The sequence below is a fragment of the Nipponia nippon genome, unplaced genomic scaffold, assembly GCF_047370975.1.
Source record: "Nipponia nippon isolate SJK-2023a ecotype South Korea unplaced genomic scaffold, ASM4737097v1 scaffold_9, whole genome shotgun sequence".
NCBI classification, from domain to species: Eukaryota; Metazoa; Chordata; class Aves; order Pelecaniformes; family Threskiornithidae; genus Nipponia; species Nipponia nippon.
The window spans coordinates 16487766-16513812 of record NW_028262413.1 but is presented as its reverse complement, the minus strand read 5'-3'; the positions used below and the strand labels follow the sequence as shown (position 1 = coordinate 16513812).

Sequence of the window (26047 nt, the reverse complement as noted above, 5' to 3'; positions counted from 1 at the left end):
CTGCTGGCCACACTATTCCTGATACAAGCCAGGATGGTGTTGGCCTTCTTGGCCACCTGGGCACACTGCTGGCTCATATTCAGCTGGCTGTCGACCAACACCCCCAGGTCCTTTTCTGCCAGGCAGCTTTCCAGCCACTCTTCCCCAAGCCTGTAGCATTGCATGGGGTTGTTGTGACCCAAGTGCAGGACCCGGCACTCAGCCTTGTTGAACCTCATACAGTTGGCCTCGGCCCATCGATCCAGCCTGTCCAGATCCCTCTGTAGGGCCTTCCTACCCTCCAGCAGATCAACACTCCCACCCAACTTGGTGTCATCTGCAAACTTACTGAGGGTGCACTCGATCCCCTCATCCAGATCATTGATAAGGACATTAAACAGAACTGGCCCCAGTACTGAGCCCTGGAGAACACCACTTGTTACCAGCCGCCAACTGGATTTATCTCCATTCACCACAACTCTTTGGACCTGGCCATCCAACCAGTTTTCTAGCCAGCAAAGGGCATGCCGTCCAAGCCATGAGCAGCCAGTTTCTCCAGGAAAATGGTTTGGGAAACGGTGTCAAATTTACTAAATTGTAGGTGGACAGCATCCACAGCCTTTCCCTCATCGACTAAGCGAGTCAGCTTGTCATAGAAGGAGATCAGGTTAGTCAAGCAGGACCTGCCTTTCATAAAATTAAGTGTATGTAAGTCATAGTAGCTTTTATTTTATTCCATTTATTCGAAGTAACTGAAGCCAGTCTTGTAGTTTCTATGCATACACAAACATGTTTATGGTTTTGTTAGAAACTTAAACAAACTTCGAAATACATGAGACTTGGTAAATTATTGTATTTTCTTCTTTATTAAGGATGAGTTCACTTAACTGACTGAGCCTAGACTGCTTGCGAAAACATTGCTTTTAAGCTAGTTACAGGTTCCATTGTTGTAAGCTGAAAACATAGTATCTATTGCACCCATCACATTTTTCCCCCCAAATCAGATACGAGTGTACAGGCTATTGATAAATGTGCTGACTTGGGAGAGATCTGTCTGGTCTGTTCATTTAGATGATGAGGTAACCGTGGGGAAGTTCTATGCCACCTTCCTGATACAGGACTACTTTAGGAAATTCAAGAAACGCAAAGAACAAGGACTGGTGGGGAAATATCCTGCGAAGAATACCACGATTGCTCTGCAGGTGATTTTGGTTTTACATTTTTAACTAACCATTGTGTGAGCTTACTTGAAATAGCAGGTAGATGAATATTGATGATTGTGCAGTGCTGCAAGAATTTTATTTAGCTGGGACACTTTTGGCCCTTATTGGTCAGAAAAGTAAAATGTAATCCTGCTATTCTGTCTATAACAAGGTAAGTGCAAAATGTTATTCTCTGTGGATTACTCAAAGAGTAGCAACAGTTATAAAATTTCTTAGCAAGTCTTGTTGAGACATCGCAGTGTGAAGTAAAATCAGATAAATGAAGTTCTGAGCTATCATTTCTGTTCTTTGTTTTGCTTTAACTGTTTAATTTCTTGTGTTCCTACAATGCTATAAGCCAGTTCTCAGAAACGCATTATCTCATAGTAAAGAGGTTTTTATATGGTATCATTTTTCTTCTTAATTCTCATTGTTCTTTTTCTTTTCCACTTATGATTACTGGTGAAATACTTTCCTATCAGTATTTTTTAATATTTTCAAATTCTGAACTTCACATTGAACAATTTCTTTTATAGGAAGTAATATTAGCATACTACATTAATGTCATATACTTCTCTCTGTCTCTTAAAACAAGCTATCAAATGGAAACCAGGACAATCGATTTGGCCATCTGTCTCTCAACCGGCCTGCAGCAAGCAGTCCATAGAGTATATGTGATCTAAAGAGTATATTCTGAAGATTTCTGTCCAGTGATACCCTTTGTATTATGAAATTTGAAACAGGCAAATGGAAGGCTGTCCTCAAATAATTCCAGACATCATACACTGCACCATTTTTATTGGACTGGGACTTTCTGAATTTCAGTTAATGCTGAGTAGGTTCCTACAAATTATAAAGATATTTAATATTTCTGATAGCTTTTTATTCTGATGCCAAAATTTAGGAATACATTGTGAAAATCCCTTTCTAAAAGGGGAGGAATGTGTTAACCTCAGATACTGTTTTCTTTGTTAAAAATCCTGCACGTTTGTACTTTGATCTAGCAGAATGATCTTTGTCTTAAGTGGGTAATTTGTTTCATTCCTGTTCCCTAAGAATGTATCTGCTGGCAGCTCTGACACACATTCTGTTCCAAGTCACCGTAAGCATGAGATGCAACAGACAGAGAAAGATTCATCACGATTCTTGCTATTGATGTGTGAGCACATGGCTTGCCAGGACAGTATGAACTACATTTGCATATCATGAGAGAAAAGAAAGTTATGGGGAATGGAAGAGATGAAAAGAAAAAGACTGGAAACAGTTGAGAGGGAAGTGAAAGACACTGGAATTTTAGGGAGGACTTTGCAGACAACTTCATTTCAGAAGCATTTGAGCAGAAGGAGCTCAAAGTTAGTTTTAAGACACAGTATTACAATTTTCCACTTGTATTTTCAAAGTTGCACACGTAACAACATAGAAACAAATGCTGAGTTTCCAAATGTGGGTGTGCTCTGTTGTTTATTATCAGATCGCGCTTCCTGTTCAATAACAAAGATGGAGGGCAAGATGAAACTGGAAGGAATTAGCTCTTCCTCTGTCTTTAGACAAACATTTTTCAATTCCAAACAGCTAAAAAAATGACCATAAATCTCTGCTAGGAATCTGCAAAGGCTTATGGGATTTGAGGCATGGCACTTACTTTTTTGCTGATGAAAACAGTGCTCCTGTGGTAATAAAATGAGCTAGGCTGGTAGATGGGAAGATCATTTCTTTCTTTCTCCCCATTTTCTTGTCTTCTACTTCTGTCTTTCTAACAAATCAGTAGTAACTCAACTTGATTTACGAAATAAAAGTGGAAACGCCATTTCAAAGAAACGTGAACCTATGGTTGGGAAAAAGCCCAGACTTACGGGGTTTCAGTGCAGCATATAAAGGATACTACCATTCAATACTGGAAGCTACAGCAAGTCAAATTCAAAGTAAAAATGCCATGTTAGAATGATTGGTTTTATGAGGATACAGGTTTAAAACAGAGCTGGATATCTTTCTAAAAGAGATGTTCTACTTCAACAAGGAATTAATTTCTTCTGATCAATGCCCCCGAGAACAGTCCTGTGGGATGTATTATGGGGAAGTTAGTATAAATGATCACAGAGGATACTTTTGGCCTTATAATGTATAAAAATCTGATGTCTCTCCGTTTTCAGCCTCTTCATTCCAAACTTGCTTTGTCCAAAGCTTAAGTGCTTATAAAACTTCAATGTTTTCAAAAACCTATATTCTTAACAACTATTTTTGTCAGCATAATTTACGGGTATACCATCAAACTTGTTTTTCAACTACAGAAATTTTGTTGAATGATCTGTGAAAGGCTTGTAACTAGAAGATGAAGATGTTATTTCAGTTCTTGGAGAGCTAATTGTAGCTATTTTTCCACTTACTCTCTCAAATACTCTAAGTAAACTAATGTTTGCAGATCTCTCTGGTAAACAACGTACTGAGAAAAGCAGAAACATGCAATATCACTCTGTCTCTCATCCAGTTTCTTAGGGAAAATGTGATGACTATAATGTTAATATACACCACACTTCCATCGTAAACACTGAAGGAAATTCATATAGCAATCACAGTGGACTTGTATCTTTATTACCCAGTTCATTCAGATGAATTTACTGTTTATTTATATATCTCCATGTAAACTAATCATACAAACTGCACCTACATTATTGCAGCACCTGACTTTGCTTACTAAGGTATGGGTGGAACAGATTGTGAACAAAAAAAGTACTAAATTAGTCAGCCTTCTCTCCTTTCTGGAGGGGAGAAATATCCTCAGCTACACCTGAGTTCCTGTCACTGAAATCTGCCAGTAAATATAGGACCTTTGTTTTTATTCTTGGCTGTATTTACCTTATCTTTTCATTGTTTTGAGAACTTTCTTTTTGAAATTAGAAACTTCCTGTAACCAGGGCAGGGATGTGGCTTCAGCAGCAGCTTTTCTTTAGTTTCTCCTTTAAACTAGTTAAGATCTCACAGCATCTAGTAGTCATGATAATACCACTGCAAAGAGCTTCTGCTTTCTGGACTGCTAGAAGTGATGAGAGCAGCAGAAGCTGGGCTAAGTCTGTCTTTAGTTTTTCAAGCTCTGTCATTGAGAACCTTCCTAAACTAGGAACTGTTTGCTTAAAGCTTTAAATAAGATGAGGTAAATACTTTTATCAGGCTACAATAAGAAAAGGCTTTCCAGCCATCCGATTCTTCTATTTGTAAAGAACAAGACCAACCGTATTTTCATATTCTCTTCAACATCTCACCCTATCACAGATCGGTTGTTATGTCGCAAAATCCTGAAGCAAACCAGCAGATAAAAAGCAATGTCACCTGTTCCAGTTTGTGTCAAAAGCTGTATGAGCGATAAATGCTCTTGTACTTTTGCTGACATCTGTAACTTTCTCTTAGGGTAGTTGGAATTATCTGCAGGACTAGTTAATTAGTTAAGAACATGCTTCCTAAGGATCTCGTAAACCCTGCAATTGCTGCATTATCTAGCCTGGCCTTCCTTGTCTCCTTTCTCCTGCAAGAAAGGGAGAAAACAACATGTTATCAAGCTTTACAATCCATTCCTATCTGTTGAATGAAGCGAGAGGCGAGTTACAGTTTTATAATCCTGCTGATTCCTATAGTTGGCCATGTCACCCTTTTCCTGGCTGCAGGCAGTAGACATCCGCTTTGAGAGAGAAGGTACATGCTCCTTGTGACAAAACCCATTCTGTGTTTTCATTCTCAGGATAACTGTTGAGGCTAGAAATTAATGGATGTTGCAATTTTCCCCGTTCTATGAGAAGGTAACAAATTTTTTAACATACATCGCTCCTCTTTGCCATCCTTTATTCCTCACGTTCTCAGTGATATTTTGTTGGGGTTTTGGTTTGGTTTTTTTTTGTTTTTACTATAGTTCTGTTCAGTACTTTTGAAGATACTGAAGGGAAAACCATGTAACTGTCATATGGCCAAAGGCACTGCTTCTTCCAAGAGAGTTATGGCTACTTTTTTTTTTTTTTTAAACTAGTCCTTCGGTTATATTCTAGGATATTAAGTTGTATGCCTTGCTTTTAGCTAAAACTGTCCAAAACATTTACTTCTCATGCTGCTGTTTCTGATGGAATGACTTATGTTAACATAGGCAGAAAAATGGTGTGCAATAATTCAAGAACTTTGGCATGCAAGATAAAAAGTTTTGTAGAACTGCAAAGCAAAATCTTCACAATATTACAACTGGAATTCAAGGCCATAAAACCTAATATTTTCAGCAAGAAAAGCACTTCAGAAAACCCCCTGGTATAAAAGATAAGGAGTCATCTACACCATCTTTAGTTAGTTGAAGAGATTTGGATAACACAGGACAAAATTCTCTGAGCTCAGGGAATTCCAATGAGGTTTTCCAGTGGCCTACATTAGTCACGTTAATAAGTCCTGTTTCAACAAGTGTGGGAATAAATCTGCCCTTGGAAGCCTGTGGACCCAGGAAGGCAGACTGACTAAGGAGCATGTGTAAAAATACTGTTCTTAGAAGATGTTATCTTTAGAGTGACACAGAAAGGATTTAATTTCAAGATTAAGTAAAAAGATACACTTTTTTTTTTGGTTAGACCAAGAAGTTTTGGCAGTAGATGTAATAATCAATGGCACCTTAATTTTACCCTTCTCCCAAATGTCTTTTCTGTCATTCACAGTTCACTAGATCAAAGCATTCTATGTGTGCAGTTATGTTGGCATCAGAATGTTTTTCCAACACTTTACAGCCAAATTACTACAGCAAAAATTTACTTTATCAAGCCTCTTATCCCACTTGAACCAGTTATTAGTGTATATTTGTCAATAAAATGCTCCTAAATTTGAAGTAACTTTTATCATCCTTTGACTTTTGAAGAATGCAAGGGAGGTACTTTTTTCTTACTTTTAAGGAATATTTTGTTATGTATTGTCACATAGTTATTGAAAAGCAGTTTTGAGTTAGAGGAGGTTCAGTGGCTTGAGGAAATAATTAACAGGGTTTTTTATGCTTTCTGAATTAACTGGTTTACTTAACCCTGCTTTCTTACGTACACACCTCTTGCATCCTTAATTACTTCTAGTTAAAGTTACAATGCTGACACTCAAATGTAATTTCAGGTAATGTTTGAAAAATTTGAACTAGTGAAAAAAGTTTTCTATTGCTTTAGGTTCTTCCTTTACTATATTGCTCTATAAAACAAAACAAAATAATCATAACTTGCGGCATGCATTAACTTCGTAGCCCTGATGATATTTATGTATCTGACATCAGTGATAAAGATGTACAGAAACAGGGAATCACGCTAAGGGAATCCTCTTGGCTGCTGCTTCTCTGATGTCAAAGGTGTCAGATGCAAAACATCAAGAAAAAAACAAAGAAAATAAGGTGCGTTTTTTCCCCTCCAAGGTTCTGAGAGTTTTATAGGTAATGGAGAGTTGCCCCACCTTTTTGTCAACAAAAATGAAAGCAGTTCTTTAAAGGAGTTGCACTTGCTTCTGCTTTCACTTTAAATGAGCTGCACTTTTCGTGCAGTGCTGTTAAAACTGCTGCCTTTGCCCTTTTGAAACTGTTAAGTAAGAGGATGTTATAGTTGATCATGATCAGTGACAAGTATATAACAAGACTGAAAACAGTTGAAATTGATATTGAATTCTCTAATACAAAAACTAACAAAGCTTTAAAAACACCTGTTGTAAAGAATATTTTTTCTTCCCCTCCCATTTCTCTAAAAAGAATGAATTTCTACTTGAATTTCTCTTTCTGCAAGGTAGTGATATTTGGTCCTTAATTTGATAAAATATTTCTTAGAAATGCCTCTTTCACGATCTGGGTGGCTTTCCACAGTGTAATGGTAGTGTAACAAGCTAAACTAGAGAAAGAACAGGAGAACTGATAGTGGTGGGTGGGCAAACATTCCCTTCTGTAAGAGATTTTATTCAACCGTGTCCAGCATTTGATCAGACTCTTCCATGCCCTGCAGTGTGAGGAGTGGCTTCGTCTGCCTCTCAGGTGACAGTGTAGAAGCTGTGAAATCAGCAGCTTCTGAATTACCACTAGAATAAGTACAGAATACATTTTTTTTGTCATTATGACTTTAGGAGTTTTAACACATGAAACTGTGAAAATCTCATCCTTTGCCTGAATTTTATTTGTTGCATGACACCAAAACTTGCGTACTATGTCAAGAGAGTGTCACTGGCAGCCCCCTCACCATTTTGGAGCCAGAACCTCAACCCACCTGGAATACAGAAAACAGCTTCTGCTGATACGGGGTTTGAGAAATGTTTGGGAGAGAGAAGAAACAATAAAAGTTTGCGCTGAGTTAGGAGATTAGAACAGAGCTCCCTGCAAAACTAGATTTGCTTTGTGAATGCCAGAGCATGCAGCAGGCAGGGATTCCCCTTCTTCCTCCACAATAACTGCATTCAGGGTGATTTTTATTCTGTATAGCTCAGTTTTTCCTCAAGGATGCAGCATTTGCTGTTAGCCTAACACAGGCTGCTGTTTGGGTACATGTAATCAGAGAAGAGAAAGCACTCTAGAAAGAGAAGTGGGTCTCAGGAGATACCTGCTCAGGCTATTCAGTAAAGTCTTTTTGCCATGAAGTTTCAAATTCCTCCTCACTCAGAAAAGGACACTTCAAATTACAACTAACAGCAGTCTGTCTAAGCTTGCATATTGTCACCAAAAACATCTTTAGAAGTGAAATAACAATATTCCTTGGAATTACAACAGTCTGTCCTCTGCAGACCTAGGGGTTTTCACTCCTCATGAAGGGAAGAAAAGCAAGTGGTTCTGAAATGATAGGTGACCAGCTCACGTTAACTATTTACTAATCATTTTGGTGGTGTTATATATTCTCCTAGGACATGAGAAAAAAAAAGTCCTTAGGGCTCCCAGTGCCTTTCTTATGGTATTGACTGATACTTAAGCAGTGAGAACAAATATATTTTCTGGGTAAAAGCAGAACAAAATTATATTTGTAGCAGTAGTTTAGGAGATGCCTTTTTTTAGTGATGGAAATTTGTATTGAGCCAAACAGTAGTCACATTGCTAGTAAAATACATGTTAAGTGAAGCATGAACAAGTTTAATTACTTTTGTCTAGTACTTAGAGTAAATGAATTCATTCTACATTATTTTTCCTAGGAAAAATGCTTACTTGAAACTAGGTAATGTTTGCATCTATATTTCACATTTATTTACATGCAACCTCCTTTGTTAACACATACAAATACAAGTTAAAAGATATTTCCCTTCACAAGTACACACAAAAGCACTGATTTATTGAGCTGAACTTGATTTTGGGAACGTGGTTCAAATTAAACTAATTATGCTTTTTTCTCTCTGCAAATTTTATAAGTAATACCAACCCTGCAGTAAACACTAAGAGAAAAAAAACTCTAGTAGGCATCAGCTGAGGGGTTAATATGTTGCTCAAGTTCAATTTAATTGTGCTTCCATGTTCATGTTGTGTTCACAGAAAGGCTTAGCTTGAAGGGAGCCTGGGTTTGACTGAAAGCACAGAGCTTTTGTGTAGTTGTAGAGCACGGCACTCAGCTTCAGCGTTAGAAGATGGGCTCCATGAAGATGAATAACACTGGGGAATCGAGGCTTGTCTACTATGTCTCTTATGTTCACTGCTATAGCGTAGGTCTATTCAGCTATTTTTCTGCATGCTTCTTTTCTTATTTTAGTAGTTCTTGCATTGTATTCTGTTCATACTAACCTCAATTTATTTTTGTGTTAAAGTGTCAGCGTAGCTTTGGGGGTTTTTGTTCTTTTTAGTTTTCTTTGCTGTAAAATAAGCAGGTAGTAAAAACATGTTCATTATCTACAAATGTAATGGTTTATATGAACATTTTCAGAGTCATAGGCTTTCAGTGTTCTGAAGCTCTGAAGACCTAAGTATTTAGAATTCATGTTTATGCTTTATTTCAGATCCACTGAGTTTATATAGCAATATACTTTAAATATCCATCATTCTTCTAAAATCCATGAAGCAAAGCTTACAACTGTCTTTTCCATTTCCTGGTGTCACTGTAAGATGCCTCAAAAGAGGGAGCATTGTGTATTTTACATGACTAGAAATAGTGTAGGTGATAGTGATTCTTATTATTTAGATAAGGGTATTGTGCTTGTACTTCTTAAACTAAGCTTAAACTGCATCTATATGTAGGTTGTACTATACCTCACAATGGATGTGGGCTGAGTTTAGATATAAGCAAAATTATCTTTTCATAGTTCCAGTATTTATAGGCATTTAAATGTTTTTCTAAATGTTATGACTCTGGAGTCTTGCGTTATACACAAATTTCTTGATATAAGACATATCTCTAAAATGGTGTTACTGTTTTATGCATACTGTAGATGTGGAAAATTGATTTAAAATCTATTTGGCATTTGTTAAATGTAGTCTTTTTAAAATTTTAACTGTTTAATGGTTTAATGTTTAACTTTTAAATGTTTTGATGTTTTGGTGTGAGGTGCTTTTCAAGCATCTTTAAGCTTATTTCTCTCTAAATGATCAATTCAGAAATACAGTTATTAGTCATATGACATTTTTTCTCACTGAGGGACTCCTGCAGCTCTGTTATTTCAGCATTTGAAAGCACATGTGTGTCATCTCAATGCTGTGTCAGAGACAGGGGCATCATTAATTGTCTCTTGAGATGCTATTTAGGACACAGCACTGGTGTATTAGTGCCTTGTGCCATCTTGAAAACATTGCAGGTGCTGTTACGCCTCATAAAGCACAGCTGCACAGAATTATCATGTTAATTTGAAGTCGTCTTGTGCATTTACAGGAAAGCCTCTTTAAAGACGTGCTTGGGTTTATTATGTAATTATGTTGTTCAGTGCACCGTGTGTCACTGGTTTGCTAACTCACCACTGGACTGATACGTCTCATCTTTCTCATGCCTACAAGGAAAAAATTAAGCAAGGAAGGCATCAAAAATTAAATTTTGGAGAGAAAGTGTCTGAATAAGAAATAAGTTCTTTTGCAAACTTCTAGTGAAATCTCTAGAATAGAATTAGAGGCAATCAAACATAGTAGCATTAATCTCTTTTCTTCCTCTACTTCAAAGAAACAACAACAAAATAGAAAAACCTAGGAGAAACAACAGATGTCCTCTTGCAGAACAGCATGAATAATTCAATGATGCAGTTTTGATCAATGTTATCCCTATAGAACTGGTGCCTAAACATCTCTTGCATGTTTTATCTGTTCTCTTAGACCCTTTCATCTTCCAGTGTCTTTGATGAAAACAAAATTTGCTAAAAGGTATAGGGTAAATGCACATAAATATTAACAACCATGTGAGGAAAAAAAATTTATTTTTTCCAGTTACAGGTACATTAGCAAAGACATTTGTGTATAGCAAATAATAATACTTTGTGTTGGAAAATTAAGAGATGAACAGAACTGAACAATTTTGTGTTCTGCAATATACTGGGGTTATTAAACACATTTTCTTAGAAATGTGATCCACCTGACTGATTTAACAGCCTTGTGAACCAGGCAGGTTTTCAGTCTGGTGAGCTGAGATGGATATTAGATGTATATATGATGGCAGAACTAGCCCCTTGCTTCTTGAAAGGATGTGAACTGTATTTTGGTCCTCAAAAAATAGGAAATAAATCAGTATTTATTACTCAAATTTCCACTTACTTAGGGAAAAAATTTAAAGGTGTTTTTCACTGCTGAAATGGCATAAAATAATCTTGAAGCTTCCTTTAAGGAAAGGTGAATTCTCTGGACATAAGAAAATCTTCAAGGATTAAGAATCTGCCATAAAAATGAGGATATAAGGGATACTAGAAAGAGTGTGACTTTTCCAGTAATTTTTACCAACCAAAGGAAATGTTATAAAAGTTCTTATATTGGTCTTCAGTGTCTACTCGTTGTTCTGTTGGGGGAAAGTAAAGAGGATTTAGCTGTGATTTCCTTCCCTCGGCAGCTCTGATAAGCCATGCTCAAAGACTGTGAGGAAGTAATTTCTGTAGAACACTCAGATTTCCTTTTTTTTTTTTTTTTGAAAGTCATTATAGGATAATGCTTCAGAAATGTGGCTAGTCTTGAATCATTATGTGTAATAACAACAAAAGGTCTTCTGAAGTTCTACGTAGGGAAATAATTGCCTCCTAAGGACTTAAGCAGTTGTAGTGAAAAAGAAACAAGGATGCCTCTGGCAGATGCAGACAAATCACTATCCAGGCTCTCTTGGAAAAGTCCCATCTACTCAGGTTTTTTCCTAATAGAAGAAATTATGTAAAATTTAAATGTAGCAGTTTTTAGAACTTCACAAATGGAGGACCACGTATACTCCCATTGCCCTGTTGTGCGTTATGTCTCTAGGGTTCTTGCTGGGTAGACTAAAATGGGCAATGTTATATAGGGAAATGTGTATCAGAAGGACCCTTCTCCCCTGTAAACTAATGGAGAGATGTGGGGAAGGTTGGCTTGATTTTTGTGTGTGCTCTTTTAAGAGATCTTTGATTTGGTTCTGAAGTGCTTGAAGGTAAAGTCAAATGTTTTATCAGTCCATGCTGCCTCTGCGATCTTCATCAAAGACATTAAATGTGGTTCAGAGGAGGGGTTTTCCTACTGACATATAGGTACCAATTCCTGCATTTTTACATCAGCCCCACTTCAGTGGTAGCTGACTGATCGAACGAAGGATTGTCTTACCAGTAAGAGCTCAGCGTGAGAATTTGTCTCACTGTGCGGCACTCTCCTGTCATAAAAATTGTTCTTAGAATACTTTTAGATTACACCAGGTAAAATGAGGCAGTACATGGGAGTCAGTCATTTTAATGATAGAGTTCACAAAGTTGTTATAGGTAGTTCTGTTAGAGCAAATAGACTGAGGAATATTTTAATTCTGCAGGCAGGTGTTGCTTGTAGAACCTGTGGCTTCCATACTGGCATTGAGTGAATAAAGCTGATCAGTTTAGTTTAACTAACATATACTTTTACATATGGTGATCCAGATTTTAGTCTTCCGGTGTTGACTGTGTCGTTGCAAGAGGCCTGTTACATGAAAATGAGTATTACTGAAAAGAGATGAGATAATAAAAGCTGCCTGCTTTCTTTCTTGAGCAAAGGAGTAATTCACAAGAAGCAAACCAGAAGGTAGTTCGAAATGCAATCAGAATTGAACTACTATTGAATATGTTGCTGCCAAACACATGGCTTTTCTCAGCTTTTAGGCATATATTTGTGGGACTTTGTCACAATTTGGCAGACAGGAATATAACCTATCAGTTTTTGCCAGGGTTAAAATTTGTAATACTGCTGTCAGAGTGTTGTGTTCACAGAAAGGCTTAGCTTGCAGGGAGCCTGGGTTTGACTGAAAGCACAGAGCTTTTGTGTAGTTGTAGAGCACGGCACTCAGCTTCAGCGTTAGAAGATGGGCTCCATGAAGGTGAATAACACTGGGGAATCGAGGCTTGACTACCGTGTCTCTTATGTTCACTGCTATAGCATGGGTCTACTCAGCTATTTTTCTGCATGCTTCTTTTCTTATTTTAGTAGTTCTTGCATTGTATTCTGTTCATACTAACCTCAATTTATTTTTGTGTTAAAGTGTCAGCGTAGCTTTGGGGGTTTTTGTTCTTTTTAGTTTTCTTTTCTATTAAATAAGCAGGTAGTGAGTGTGAAATGCAAGTGACTATTCTTCCTAATGATTGAATAACCAAACTATGATAGTGCTAAATATATGTGCCAAACTGTAACTCTGCTAAATAAATACTGCCTTTACCTCTGCTAAATAAATAGAAGCCATTGGTCTTCTACTTTGCAATCTGTATCTTAAAGTGTTAATTTTACTTCCCTTTAGCACCTTACAAAATGATGACATTAGCAACCTTGCTAAGGTCTTGACTATGCAATTAGCATAAGAAGTAGGAGAAAGCACAATGTATTCATGAAACGTATATTGTATATTAACTCACTAGTAAATGATTTTTAGAGCCTTGTTCAATTATAGCATAACTCTCATAGTTCATCCCTGAGGAAGAAAATATAATTGCCAAATACATGTAGGTAATGTGATTCATCAAGCGCCATTTTCAGGAAGTCAAATACTGGTATGAGTGCCTATAGTAAATCTACACTGTTAGGTACAAAGCTTTTTGGTTCATCCCTTTCCAGGTTCTGGTTGCCCACACTGCATAAATGCCATTTTGCTCCCCAGCAAGCCAACTATTCCCGTTTTCAGCTGAAACCTGACTGCAATGCTGTGGTGTGCTCCAGGGAACGTGCGTGATAGGCAGCGTGAATGGGACCAAGCCACGTTTGGTGCACTCCAAGGTCCTTCAGCTCCTTCTGGAGCTGTGAAACACACAAATTTCTCTACACGTCTTCATGCCACCCCAGGGCGAGTAACATGAAATGTCATGCCATAGAAGTACAGCTCTGATGGGCTGGGACAGCCCTCACCTGCATCAAAAAATGCAGAAAAATAATAAATCAGGCTTTTAGATCATAATCAAGAATTGAGCCAAGTGCTGCGCGTGATTATTAGTAGTGTAAGTGTAGTGTTAGTAAAGGGCCAAACAAACAAATCTTTGATTTCTTCTGAACCTGAGGAGATTAAAAAAAAGAGTTGGGAAGAACGAGATTGTGGTTTTTGCTTCAGACCATGACAGCCAGAGTTAAAACAGGAAAAATATCTCCATTATGAAGTAAGTAAGGCCTATACAAAAGCACTGAATTCTTGGCCTGAATATGATGTCTGTTTCCTCTCTAATGTGCAGGTCTGTCCTTGGCAGTTTCAGCATTATTCCTTTTCCTAAATGTTGCTTGCGGTAGCACGCTTGAGAGGAATATGAACCGATATACACCGAGGTCCATGCTACTGTAGCTAGATGGTTTTCTGTCCTAAACTAAAGCTTTAAATCAAATATCTGCCTATCACAGTGCAGTGCAGATGAGCTGGAATTATTTCACTGCTTTCTTTTCCATCTGAGCTCTGCTAAAACTGCTGTTGCTATACCAAAGATCTCCTTGTGTTTCCTTTTGGACACAGGCTGCAAACATGTTTTTTTTAACATTAAATATACATCTCATTGAAATGCATTTTACTGTAGTTCTTGCTGATTACTTATACTTTATTATAAGATTAATTTTATTTCCATAGGGTTCCATAAACATCAGTGGTCTTTTAGTCAGGATCTACACTGTGATATTAAAGACATGATCACCTCAGCAGGGTTGTACTGGAATATAAGCCTTTTATTAATAACAGTAAAGAGACGTATAGTAGGATGCATCCTCTATGGATGTCAGGATACAAAGACTTGTTAACTGTCCTTTAAAATAAATTTACACATCTGTAATTAAAGAACAAAAAAGAATTTGCATTCCTAATGTATTATGATATTGTCATTGATTTAGGCAGGACTAAGGACACTTCATGATATTGGCCCTGAAATACGCCGAGCTATATCCTGTGACTTGCAAGATGATGAACCAGAGGAAAACAATCCAGAGGAGGAGGAAGATGTTTATAAAGTAATGTCAGAACACAGCTACGTGAATTGTTTTATCATATAATATGAGATTAAAGAATGAGCTTATCCCTGAATATGGAATAATAATAATTAAACCCCCCCTCAAACCAGAACAACATAAATATTTTATAAATAAGTGTATTTTTTATATATCTGTAAAAATGGTATTACTGGGACACTTGCATCTCATCGTAAATTTAGGAAGCCGTTCCTGCAGGGTGATTCTCCTGCCCCTAATTCTTTCTCATTAATTCTTGTTTTTTTCTTAAGCTAATCCTAAGAAAAGGTATGAACCTTGCCTTCTCAAATTTTGATAGTGGCAAGGTTAAACTGGAAGTGTCTTAACTTCTGCAGTGGTAGACAGGAAGAAGGGAATGAAATTCTACGCAGCCAAAGCACAACAGACCCAGAGCTGCGTATTTTAAAATGAATACCTGGAATTACACAGAAGTCAACTAAATATAAACGCCATTTCCAATTTCCTGTGAGGGATATCAATAAGAACCAATCAGAAAAAAAGATTATTTTCCTCTTTTACGCTGTAGTTATTCAGTCTAATGGTGAACATGTAAAGTTGGTATTATAATCAGGAGTGATCTGCAAACCATTTGTCAGCCAGCAAGAAAACTTAATTTTTCACGAGCATTTCAGAAGAAGCAGATGTAAAAGCATGCTTCTGCAGTGATGATGTCAGAAGCCCCATAGCCTGCTATTGCCCTTCGCAAAAAAGGAGGATGTGGCACTGGAGACAGTGCCACAGCTACCATCAGTAGATGCATTTCTCTGCCAACCATCATTACGTCCTGTCTTCCCTAGATTGAGCTTCAAGACAGACTGCTGTCATCCAAGACCCACACCTGGCTAGACAGGGAGGCTACATAATCTGGGTCAGATGTAAAAGAGAGCTGCATGTCATAGTCATAACTTAGCACTTCATTCTCTCTGTCACCATCCATTACACTCTTCAGGGCTGATAAAGAGTTACTACTCTTTCTTGTACCCCTGCAAGACGAAAGAATGGAAGCACTGAAGCTTAATGTTACCTACTTGAGATATGCTTGCAAGCTGTTGCATGGCACTCCATCCTGTCTGAGCGACGCCTGTTGCAAACCGATGCTCTGGGAGAACAGGAGAGAATTCCACCAAAGTGTTCTCAAAAATTAAGCAGACACGTCCCTTTCTGAGGAAGTTGGTGCATGTTCATGTATGGGAATCTAGGTTTCTCCTGCATAATAAAATGTGGAGAAATCTGGACGTCACGTTTAGTTGTATGGAAAAAGAATGATTTGACTCTGAAATACAAATGTGGTCATTATCACAGTCACATCTCTGTCACTTCAGGAGATCCCATCTGAAGCATCATAAAATTAGAAAGAAAAATCACAGATTATTTGAATTGCTACTTTTGTATGCATGTAGGAGAGAAAAGTAAGTTATCACTGTCAAAAATATGTTGTGTTAAGGTATCTGATGTAATTTTTTCTTTCTCTTCCCCTAAAACAGAGGAATGGTGCCCTGTTTGGCAACCATATAAACCATATTAGCAGTGACAGACGAGATTCATTTCAACAGATCAACACCACACACCGTCCCTTACATGTTCAGCGGCCTTCAATTCCATCTGCAAGTGATACTGAGAAAAATATATATCCTCAGGCAGGAAATTCTGTATACCACAATCATCATAATCACAACTCGGTAGGAAAGCACGTTCCAAACTCAACAAATGCCAATCTCAATAATGCCAACGTGTCCAAAGTTGTTCATGGAAAACACACAAATTTTGGAAATCATGAGCATAGATCTGAAAACAGTTACCATTCATACTCCAGAACTGATCATGAGAAGCGTAGAAGGCCAAGCAGTAGGAGGTAAACTTACAAATAAGTATTTGCTTTTAAATAAATTTATATATTATAAATACGCTATAAGAAAACTTACGCTACATGAAACTAATTTGTATATTTAGCTTCATTTCTGTTGCTTACTGATGTATGAAACGTATTTAAAATACAGCTGATGTATGGGAGATGTATATAACTTTAATAAGGTTTGAAAGTAGTAGTTATCTTTAAAGTGAAATTATTAGTTACACCACAGACATTGTAATCACCAATGAATTTTTCTAAACTACCTGATTTTAAAATACCTTTCTGTTATTTTCTTGGCTCACCTGGATAGAACCCGCTACTATGAAACATATATTAGGTGAGTTGATATTGTTCTGACATAATTGAAGAGGACAAAGTAGTTTTCTTTTTTCTGTTTTCTTTTTTCTGCCTTTTTTTTCTTTTTTCTTTTTTCTTTTTCTTCAGTACAATTTTCAAAATTAACTGTATGACAATGCATATGCTGAATAACTTAAGTGATGATTTCTAGGTCAAATTTTCCACTGCCTGTTCTAAAAGGATAAACTTCTGGTAAAGTTCAAAATTATTCAAGCCAGTTTAAAAGTCCAGGCAGGTTTGTGCAGTTTTCAACAGGCAAAAGGTCACACCTGATGGTAGCCCTTGTTTAAAATTGACTTGCAAAGACTGGAAAAACACTGGGTTTAGCTTTGATAAATATTAATGCTTACATTTCCATTTGGAGGGGACCCAAAATCGTTCCTGGTCTTATGTCTGAATATTTTCTGAGACAGCTTTTAAAAATAGGATATATTGTGTTATTTGAAGTGCATTGCTAAATGTACATTCAGTGCTAGTTTTTAATGTCCAGGTTTGCACATCCGTTTCAGATTTTTCTTGGAACACCTCAGTGAGTGCTCCTTTATATTTTAGCCACATGGCAAACTTCAGAAATTTGAGAGAGGCTTTGTTTCTTCAAAGTACTCTGAATTACATTTTGTAAAAACGGCTTAAATGTATTTGACTTCACTGAGCATCCCCATATTAATTATTTTCCTAGTTGTACCATAAGGAAATACAGGGAGGTCATCTGTAAGAAACAGATAAAATAGTCATGTTCTGAACTGCAGTTCTACACACTTTCCTGTAACACCACATTCTGACAACAAGAGAGTTGTTAATGCTTGTCTCTTTTTTTCTTGGAAGCACATCAAAAAAAATGTTTGTAATATGTACAATATATAATTTATATAAGTAAAATATTAAAAAAAATAAGTATTTGTTTGCTGCTTACAGATCTGACTCTGGTGATGGGCGTCGACCTACTATTTGCCGCGAAGAACGTGAAGCTCCAGACTATTGCAATGATGATCATTATTTGGGAGAGCAAGAATATTTTAGTGGAGAAGAATATTATGAGGAAGACAGTATGTTGTCAGGAAGCAGGTGAGGATATTTGTTAAACTGGGAAAAATATTTCAATACATTAGGTATGTACCTGTAAAGGCTTCACTAAGCACACTTATACTGGAAATTCTCTAATGAAGTTAATACTCCACAACTGCTGGCAAGTGAAATGGTGAATAGGAATAGTGTGTGTACCAAACATCTTTGGTATTTGGCATCATTTGCTGACTCCAGCAAAACTTCTGTACCAAATTCAAAGGAAAGCACAAAGTTCCTTTGAACTGAGTATAAACTAGACAGTGCATAACCAAAGAAACATTTAATTTATAAATAAAATTTCACATACAATGGAAGAGGGATCAAGCTCAGAGAAACTTTTAGAAATGGTTTTCTTCTTTTAATTTAACTTAAAAAGAAAGGTGAAACTGGTAAACTATGGACTAAGATCATAAAGCAGTACTAGCTGGACTAATAAAGAATAAATTGGACAACTTCCTTTTGAAAATTCTCATTATACCTCTTTATTAATAATCCTTCTCTTGGCACCATTTTTTGTCTCCTTAGTACAAACACTTAACACTGTCATAGTTCTCCTGGCTTTTATTTGTTTGGAATAGGTGTTTTTTTAAGTTTTATTCATAAGCTTTATGGAAATGCCATCAATTGAATTTTAGTCAATGACTAGCATTTCTTACTAATTTGTATTACTGCATAATGTCCAAATCTGCATTAATCTGAGGCTCCTTACTGTATCTGCAGAGTTCTAGTTTTGTAACCTGTTTCCTCTCAGTTTTCTAACTCATTTCTGTTTTCTCCAGCCAAAACTTGGAATAGTATCCTAGTTAATTATACTGTTTCAGTCCAGGAGGGTTTTTCCAAGGCCCAGTAGTGTTTTTTAATAACTCTTGCCTGATCCTGTGTATTTAATTCCCGTGATCTTTGCATTTAATATCTTAATTTCAGATTTAAGAGGAAAAGGCCTCAATTTAATCTTGGTAAATTTAAACTTTTCTCTGAAACTTTATTTCACACAGTTTCTTCAGAAATGGACTGCGGTGGGTTTTTCTAACTTTAGAACAGTGGCTCCCAAGTTCATTCGGCTTTGAGCAGTACCAAATTAGTTTGATTTGAGCACTGTGCCGTTTGCTTCAGGCAGCGATGGCTTCAGCAACAGGGAAGGTCCTAGCTTTGCATTCAGACCGCTCCTGTACATACATACCAGGCTTCCAGTTGTTCAGGCAATGATTACCCAATTGCTGCTTTGGGAGGAAGTCCTAATATTCCTGATTTTGCCTTTAAAATGTGAGATTGTTCCAGTGTTTCCTGAGTATCAACATGCCATGGAACAGAACCTATATTTGGTAATACTGAAAGGCTTCCTATTTAAAAAAAAATAAATGCACCTTTTTTCCAAATATCTCATGATTTTTTTAATTCCATAATATTCACCTTCTCATGATGACATAGAAAGGCATACGCATTTACAAGATCATGAGTAGATTGTGTTCATCTTCCTTACAATAGCTACGTTTCCCTTCTGCTGAATAAATTCAATAACTTCTCAAAAATATCCTCCACTTCTGTCAATAAATTTTTATTTTGAAGTCCAGCCCAGAAGTAGAGGAATTTATTGCCGTTTTATCTTAGATCCGTAAGTGCATATGCATAAGTGCCAGACATGCTTAATTCTCTTCCTCCTCCTCCTCCTCCTATGCTGCCTTTCTTTGCCATCTGAATTCTGGCAAGATTGGCACCCTAATCTGCGTCTTGTTGGTTTGCATAGAAGCTAAGATTTGCATGAAAGCTAAATTTTACAGAATTCTCAGGTCACTAATTTTTTGATATGATAATTACAGTCAAGTAACACCCTTACAAGATTTGATTTTCAACAAGAGAAGTATCCAGAATGTAAAAGGCTTAATTCTATTCTCTGAGTTTCTGTGCTCCACACAAGGGCTCACAAGAGAGCATGGCAGGAGTAGAACAGAGGTTTTGGGGGCGGGGGGGTTTAAGCAGTGTACAACTGAGGTCCTACTTTTTAGCCTGTACTGGTAAGAATAACTTCATTGAAAATATAATTTGATAAAAATTTCACCTGAGAACTTCCTATGTAAATATACTAGTACAAAAGTGTATGCTCGGTATCTCAAAATCAGTTTGCATACAGAAACTGGATTTTAAAATTGGGTCGTGTAATTATATAATGTAATGTTTGGTTATCTTGCTGGAGAAAGAGTAGAGTTGAAAATCTTCTAGAAGAAATCTAATAGATCAATTTACAGAAACTGACTGAAATAACATTTTCTTTATTGTATTTTAAACGCAGGCATATATATAATTACCACTGTAGATATCACTGCCATGACTCAGATTTTGAGAGACCAAAAGGTTACCATCACCCACATGGTTTTTTTGAGGAAGATGATTCCCAGATCTGCTTTGATACAAAAAGATCTCCTAGGAGACGGCTGCTACCTCCAACACCAACACGTAAGTACATTAAGAACAATTTGTTTGCAAATCCAGAATTATTTAAATGCGCTCAGACATGCTCCAGTTTAAAAAGGCTTCTTTTTAACTTGGATTTCAAACATGGCATTTCTTGATTACTGTTGCTAGTGGATTATTGTGTGTGGCAGAAATATCTATCCATCCTGAGAGATTGCTCAGAGAATCTATGGATCCTAGCTTACAAGTCAGTCTTTCTACTGTCTCTTTCCTCACTCATCTAACAATACAAAAATAACCAATTTAATTGCCAGTTGTAACTTGACTTGATAAATTAAGAAAGAGCAAGGTAGAATGCAGCAGTAGTTTGCTTTGAAACTTTGATCAGAGGGTTTCAATCTGTGTGCCCTTTATTCACACGCACAGATGTGCAGTGTTGCCATGGGTCGGTGCTGTTGACTCTCCCGTGACTCACCTGCTGGCACGTGCCCTGTCTCTTAAGACGTGCTGCTTAACGACATTGGAATCAGTTCTGTTTCCATCTTTACCTAGTCCTGTTTTAGTAAACGCTAGAGTCTGAAGTAGGATAATTTTCAGGGAAAAGAGAAGCAAGAGTGAGCTTAATGGTGCTTTGGTTTGGGGTTTTTTTTCCTTGCTTTTGAAGTGCCTTTAGCTTTTTAACTTGAGTTTCTCAAATCCCTGTGAAAAATAAAAGTGTTATCCTGGGCTAAGCATCTTATTTCAGATTCACATTGGTACTTCATTCTGCCATCTCAGGAACAATGCTTAATATTCTGTGTTTCTTCTGAGGGAGAAAATGTTTCAATTTATAGATTGAATTAGTATTGTCAACTGATTTTTTTACCTGTTTCTTTAATTTTCATTTACTCTCCTCCTTAGATCTTTCCCTTGGTTTCCCCTTATCTCAAGCACAATATTGTTTTATCTGCATTTCTAAAAGCTCTCATGCTTCTTATCTTGTAATTTTGGTTTTGTGTGTTCCAGGCCATACTGCAGAGATTAGCAGTGCTAATCCTTTGGTGAAACTAGGCACAGACTCAAAGCTCTTGGATTTTGGTCTTTGATCTCTGACACTTCACAGAGAGGAAGCACTTTGGGGTTGTGAAGTGTAAAATAAACCACTTTCCAAGGCTAAAATAAAGAGCCTGAGTTGGTGCACATGAAACAACGTTCAGCTCCATGCAACCCCATAGTGTCCCTAAGGGTACCCTTACGCATGGTGTGGTCAGCACGGCCAGGTCTGGTACATCTGTCTTTGGATGATGCCATCTAACCAGTGCCATCAGACAAGACGATGCAGGATCAGTTCTAGAAGAGTCTCCACGTTTTGTCTGCTCTAAGGTGGATTGGCTTTCTAGCAAAACCAGAGTTGTCTTTCATCCTGATGATGCTAGCAGCCAGAGTCACAGTCCATTTGTCTGTGGAAGTATGACTGTAAGGACCCTGTGGGTAGGAAAATGGGTTTCAGTCCTTTCCTGTCTCAGGCACCCTAAAGAAAATGCAGGTATATATTTGAAAAATAAAAGTGTTTCGACACAAGTGTTTTGGGATCATTATACAATGCCTGAAGTACAGTCTCAGACTGTTTAAAGCTACAGAAAGCTGGAGTAAAGGGCAGCAGCAAAATATATTATTATATAATAAAGGAAACATTCTTCAGCAATACTGTCAGTGCTGGATCCTCACTTGTGGCACTCAGCCCCTTACAACAAGATTAGTAATGCTCTCTGCTATTTGGCTTTCTGACCTTAAGGGGCACAGATGGAAAAAGCAGAAAGAATATGAGTCTTGCAGTATAGAGGGTAAATAACTCAGATGAAAGCTAGTGAAGCGTACAGAAAGCTGCTAGCTGTCTTCCAGTAGCAGAAGGAAAAGACATCAGACAAAGGGGAGACTGTGAAAGGAGACTACTGTACATCATTCTACAAGCTTTTCTGATAGCAGAGGAATTTTAAGCCGTAGAAAGAGATGGGTGCTTTACGTATCCTTTGCATGCATTGCAGGAGAACAACCTTCTTATCCTCTGGGGCCTTCCCATGGAAGCGTTGAGAGGGGCAGGTTGAAGGCTTCCTGTGACTGCAGGGAGCTTCATTGGGCTTCATTTAACTTTTCTGATAAAGTTTTGATGACGGTAATAAGCAGACATTTCTTTAGAAGCAGCTTATGCTTTTTATCTCACGTACAAGAGCCTAGATAAATGTACTAGATAAGAGGGTATTTGATATCCTAGGATAAGAGGACCTAGTTCTGATCTAAGTTGCATAAGGGTAATGTAGGAATTAAAGTCCTTTGACTTACACCAGTACAATGTCACAAGAGCAGTCAGGCCACCTGCCATAACCATATATTTAATCTTCAAGAACACAGTTGAGAAATTTTAAAAGCTCAGTGTCTCAGCAGATTTTAAAAGAAGCTCAAACCTATTATTTGTGACTAGAGTATGGGCTGTGTGACCTGGGGAGGAAGCCTTGATGTTCTCATGTAAAGAAAGAAAAAAGAGAAAGAAAAAAAAAAAGAACCTGCAACATTGCACTAAATAGTTTCTGCTCGCATCTGGATTCAGTCCAAGTTAATGTAACATACAGTGCCTTGGCTGAGTACTGTAGTCAGTGAATCGAGCTCTGTGTCAAGCTGTCGAGAGGTTTTTATGCCAAACTCATCACCACAGTATTTGAGCAGCTTCCAGAAGTGCACTGGGAAATGATTAAAATGTTCTTTCAGACTCTCCCCTGGGGAGAAGCATGTGCAAAACAGTGTCTTGTTTTGGATGAGGGGCCTTTTTGGTTTGTTTTTTATTCATTTTGGGATTGGGATATTTAGCATTTGTTAGGATCAGGAGCTAAGGCTTACATTCCTGTATTTGGATTTACTATAGAAAGAATGGAAAGAGATGCAAAGTTTGCATTAAGTGGACTGAGTCATCTCCTGGAGGTGTCTATTTTAGTCCAATGGCTCTTTAAGGAACCTTGATTGTTAGTATCGAGCATTAAGTGCCTGGTGATAACTATGAGGAATCCTAAGTCTATAGCACTTAACTCTTCAATACTGTTCACAAAATTGTTGCTGTTGGAAAAAAAACACACCAAGAATAGTTTCAGTAAGTTTCAGGAGAGCACAATTTTGTGTCAGTGCTTTGTACAGTCAGGCTCTTTCCGGTTTTCCACTATGACGCTCACAGCTGCGAGGACGTATCTGGATTCCAGCTGCTGTTCAGCACCCAGATTTTCTTCACACCAAAGTTAACACAGAGGAATGATGCCCATGCGCTGCTTCCCATTGTTCCCTAGGCTTTCACCAAGACCAGCTGAAACATTTCCACATCAGCTAAACATCGTGATCCAGTTCAGATTTCTACTTTTTCCTTTCTAGCATTTACATGAGCAATAACAGCATACATAACAGCAGAGACCATGGCTTATCATTGTCACAAGTAACAGAATAAACATCAGGAACTGATAACATGAGTCAGCTTCGACTTGCATATGGTTTTTCGTATTACACATTGCTTCCAAGAAACTGGGGATTTGGTATTTTCTTTGGGAAGTCTGGTTCATTAGAATGAAGAGTTTAAAACCATGGGGAAGAAAGAAGAAACTCCTCTTTGTAACTATTCACAGCAGTTTACAGCAACACTCTGAAGTTAAGTGCCTGAACCAGTCTGCTGCATAACGCAAGCTTGCTTTGTGAAACATAGCTGCTTCAAATTCTGTCATGTTAGGCTGCTCGTATGGTTTCGACCTAGGACTGCATTTGCTCATATAATGAATCTGTCCTTTATCTTATGACCAGCTGCTTGGTTCTGTTAGCACAACTTATTTCTTATTGGGGGATATATTTTTATTTATGTCACAGTTGACTCACACTGGAATTCTGGAAATAATAGACTTTGAGGAAAAGTATTTTATTTTCCTAATGAATTATGGTTTCCCTGTAGCAAATAGACGATCTTCCTTTAACTTCGAATGCCTCCGCCGACAAAGTAGTCAAGATGACATACCGCTCTCTCCCAATTTCCACCACCGCACTGCTTTACCCCTTCACCTAATGCAACAGCAGGTAAACACAAAATCTTATTTAACTAATAAGGAATTACATTTTTCCAGCTTCTATATTGTACCTCTGATTTTCATTGTTGTTTGAAACAGTACTAGCGTATTACATAGTTTGCCTGTGCACGGCTTCTAGGCCAGTGTAGGCTTGTAGTTGCTAGACATGAGGCTTCTCACACATCGACCTTCTACAAAACATTGGAAATGAGTAGTTTGCCCCGATGACTTTTTAAGTGTCCACAAAGAGTCGGGATGCCCTAAGGAATTTTGGCCAGGACTGCGTGATACAGCAATTGTCAATTAATCTTTGCCTATGCAGTTACTCGGCTCCACTTGTGAGAGTTGGCGAGTACAACATACGCATCTTCTGAGGCTCAGTGCCCAGCTCTGACGTGGTCCTGGGAAGATGGTGGTTTCCGTAGTTTAGAGACACCACCCAGAATGCTTGGAAAATGCTGACAGCTTCCTATCCTGTCCCTACAGGACAGAAGAAATGTTTCTACACTTTGCTTTCTTTGTTTAATATATTGTATAAGCAATTATGTTTCGTCATTAATGCTAATACCAAGGTTTTGTGATCTGAGTAATAATAGAAAAAATACCATTTTATCCTGTCTATTTACCAATTTCAGTCCTGTTCCTCTTTTACATGACTATTAGACATCAGAAAACGGTAACTTTGCATAGCGGCTGCCTGACCAATGGGTTTGAACTAACTGCTGAAATGAGAAATGAGTTTGAGCATTTGAAATCACTAACTTCTAAAATTCTTCCCCTTGCCAGGTCATGGCAGTTGCAGGTCTGGATTCCAGCAAAGCTCATAAACATTCACCAAGTCGTTCAACGCGTTCCTGGGCTACCCCACCTGCAACCCCTCCCAACAGGGACCGTACTCCGTATTACACACCTCTAATCCAGGTTGATAGGGCTGAATCTACAGAACATATGAATGGTAGCCTGCCTTCCTTGCACAGGAGCTCTTGGTACACAGATGACCCTGATATTTCCTACCGAACATTTACACCAGCCAATTTAACTGTACCTAATGACTTTAGGCATAAACATAGTGACAAGCAGAGGAGTGCAGACAGTTTGGTAGAAGCGGTAAGTATTCCAGAAACGTCTGAAGTAGTCAAGAGTGTCTGTCTGTTCAGTTTTCGTGTTAACTTTAAAAAGCGTATCATTCAGTCCACATTCTCTGAAAATGTGGTATTTTTGGTTTCAAAGCCCAAAACTGGTTTTAGGTAAAGACAGGGGAACTTATTTGTAGTTGTCATGTAGTGAAGGATTTCTGCTGAATCCAAATCTTAACATTAGTGTGTCAGAGAACTGGAGAGATTTCAGAGAGATTTGAAATTTAAGTTTTCTAGATGAGGATCAGTTATGACGTTTCCTTCCACAATGGCTGATAGGGAAGAGATGATGCATATGCCTGTTCTCTCTGTGGTTTCTATAGAAATACATCACCATTTTTGCAGTAATCTGAATAAAAGAACAAGAGCTCTATCAATCAGTGTACTAAATGCAGAGGTTAATAACAACTACAAGGATTGATTTGTAGGTGTACTAAAGAATGTTA

The 26047-nt window shown here is 37.7% G+C and overlaps 1 protein-coding gene across 5 annotated transcripts in view; it reads left to right on the top strand.

The window, feature by feature from the left end:
* The window catches only part of CACNA1D (calcium voltage-gated channel subunit alpha1 D), a 212219-nt gene that overhangs the window by 182616 nt on the left and 3556 nt on the right, over positions 1-26047 (top strand). For all 5 annotated transcript variants that reach the window (XM_087743000.1, XM_087742999.1, XM_087742997.1 and 2 more), the window contains 8 exons: positions 1051-1181; positions 14581-14697; positions 16200-16567; positions 16878-16904; positions 17840-17989; positions 20277-20440; positions 24354-24475; positions 25252-25572. In XM_087743000.1, coding sequence (XP_087599126.1) covers positions 1051-1181; positions 14581-14697; positions 16200-16567; positions 16878-16904; positions 17840-17989; positions 20277-20440; positions 24354-24475; positions 25252-25572 — 1400 coding nt within the window. The remainder of the gene's footprint in view (positions 1-1050; positions 1182-14580; positions 14698-16199; positions 16568-16877; positions 16905-17839; positions 17990-20276; positions 20441-24353; positions 24476-25251; positions 25573-26047) is intronic.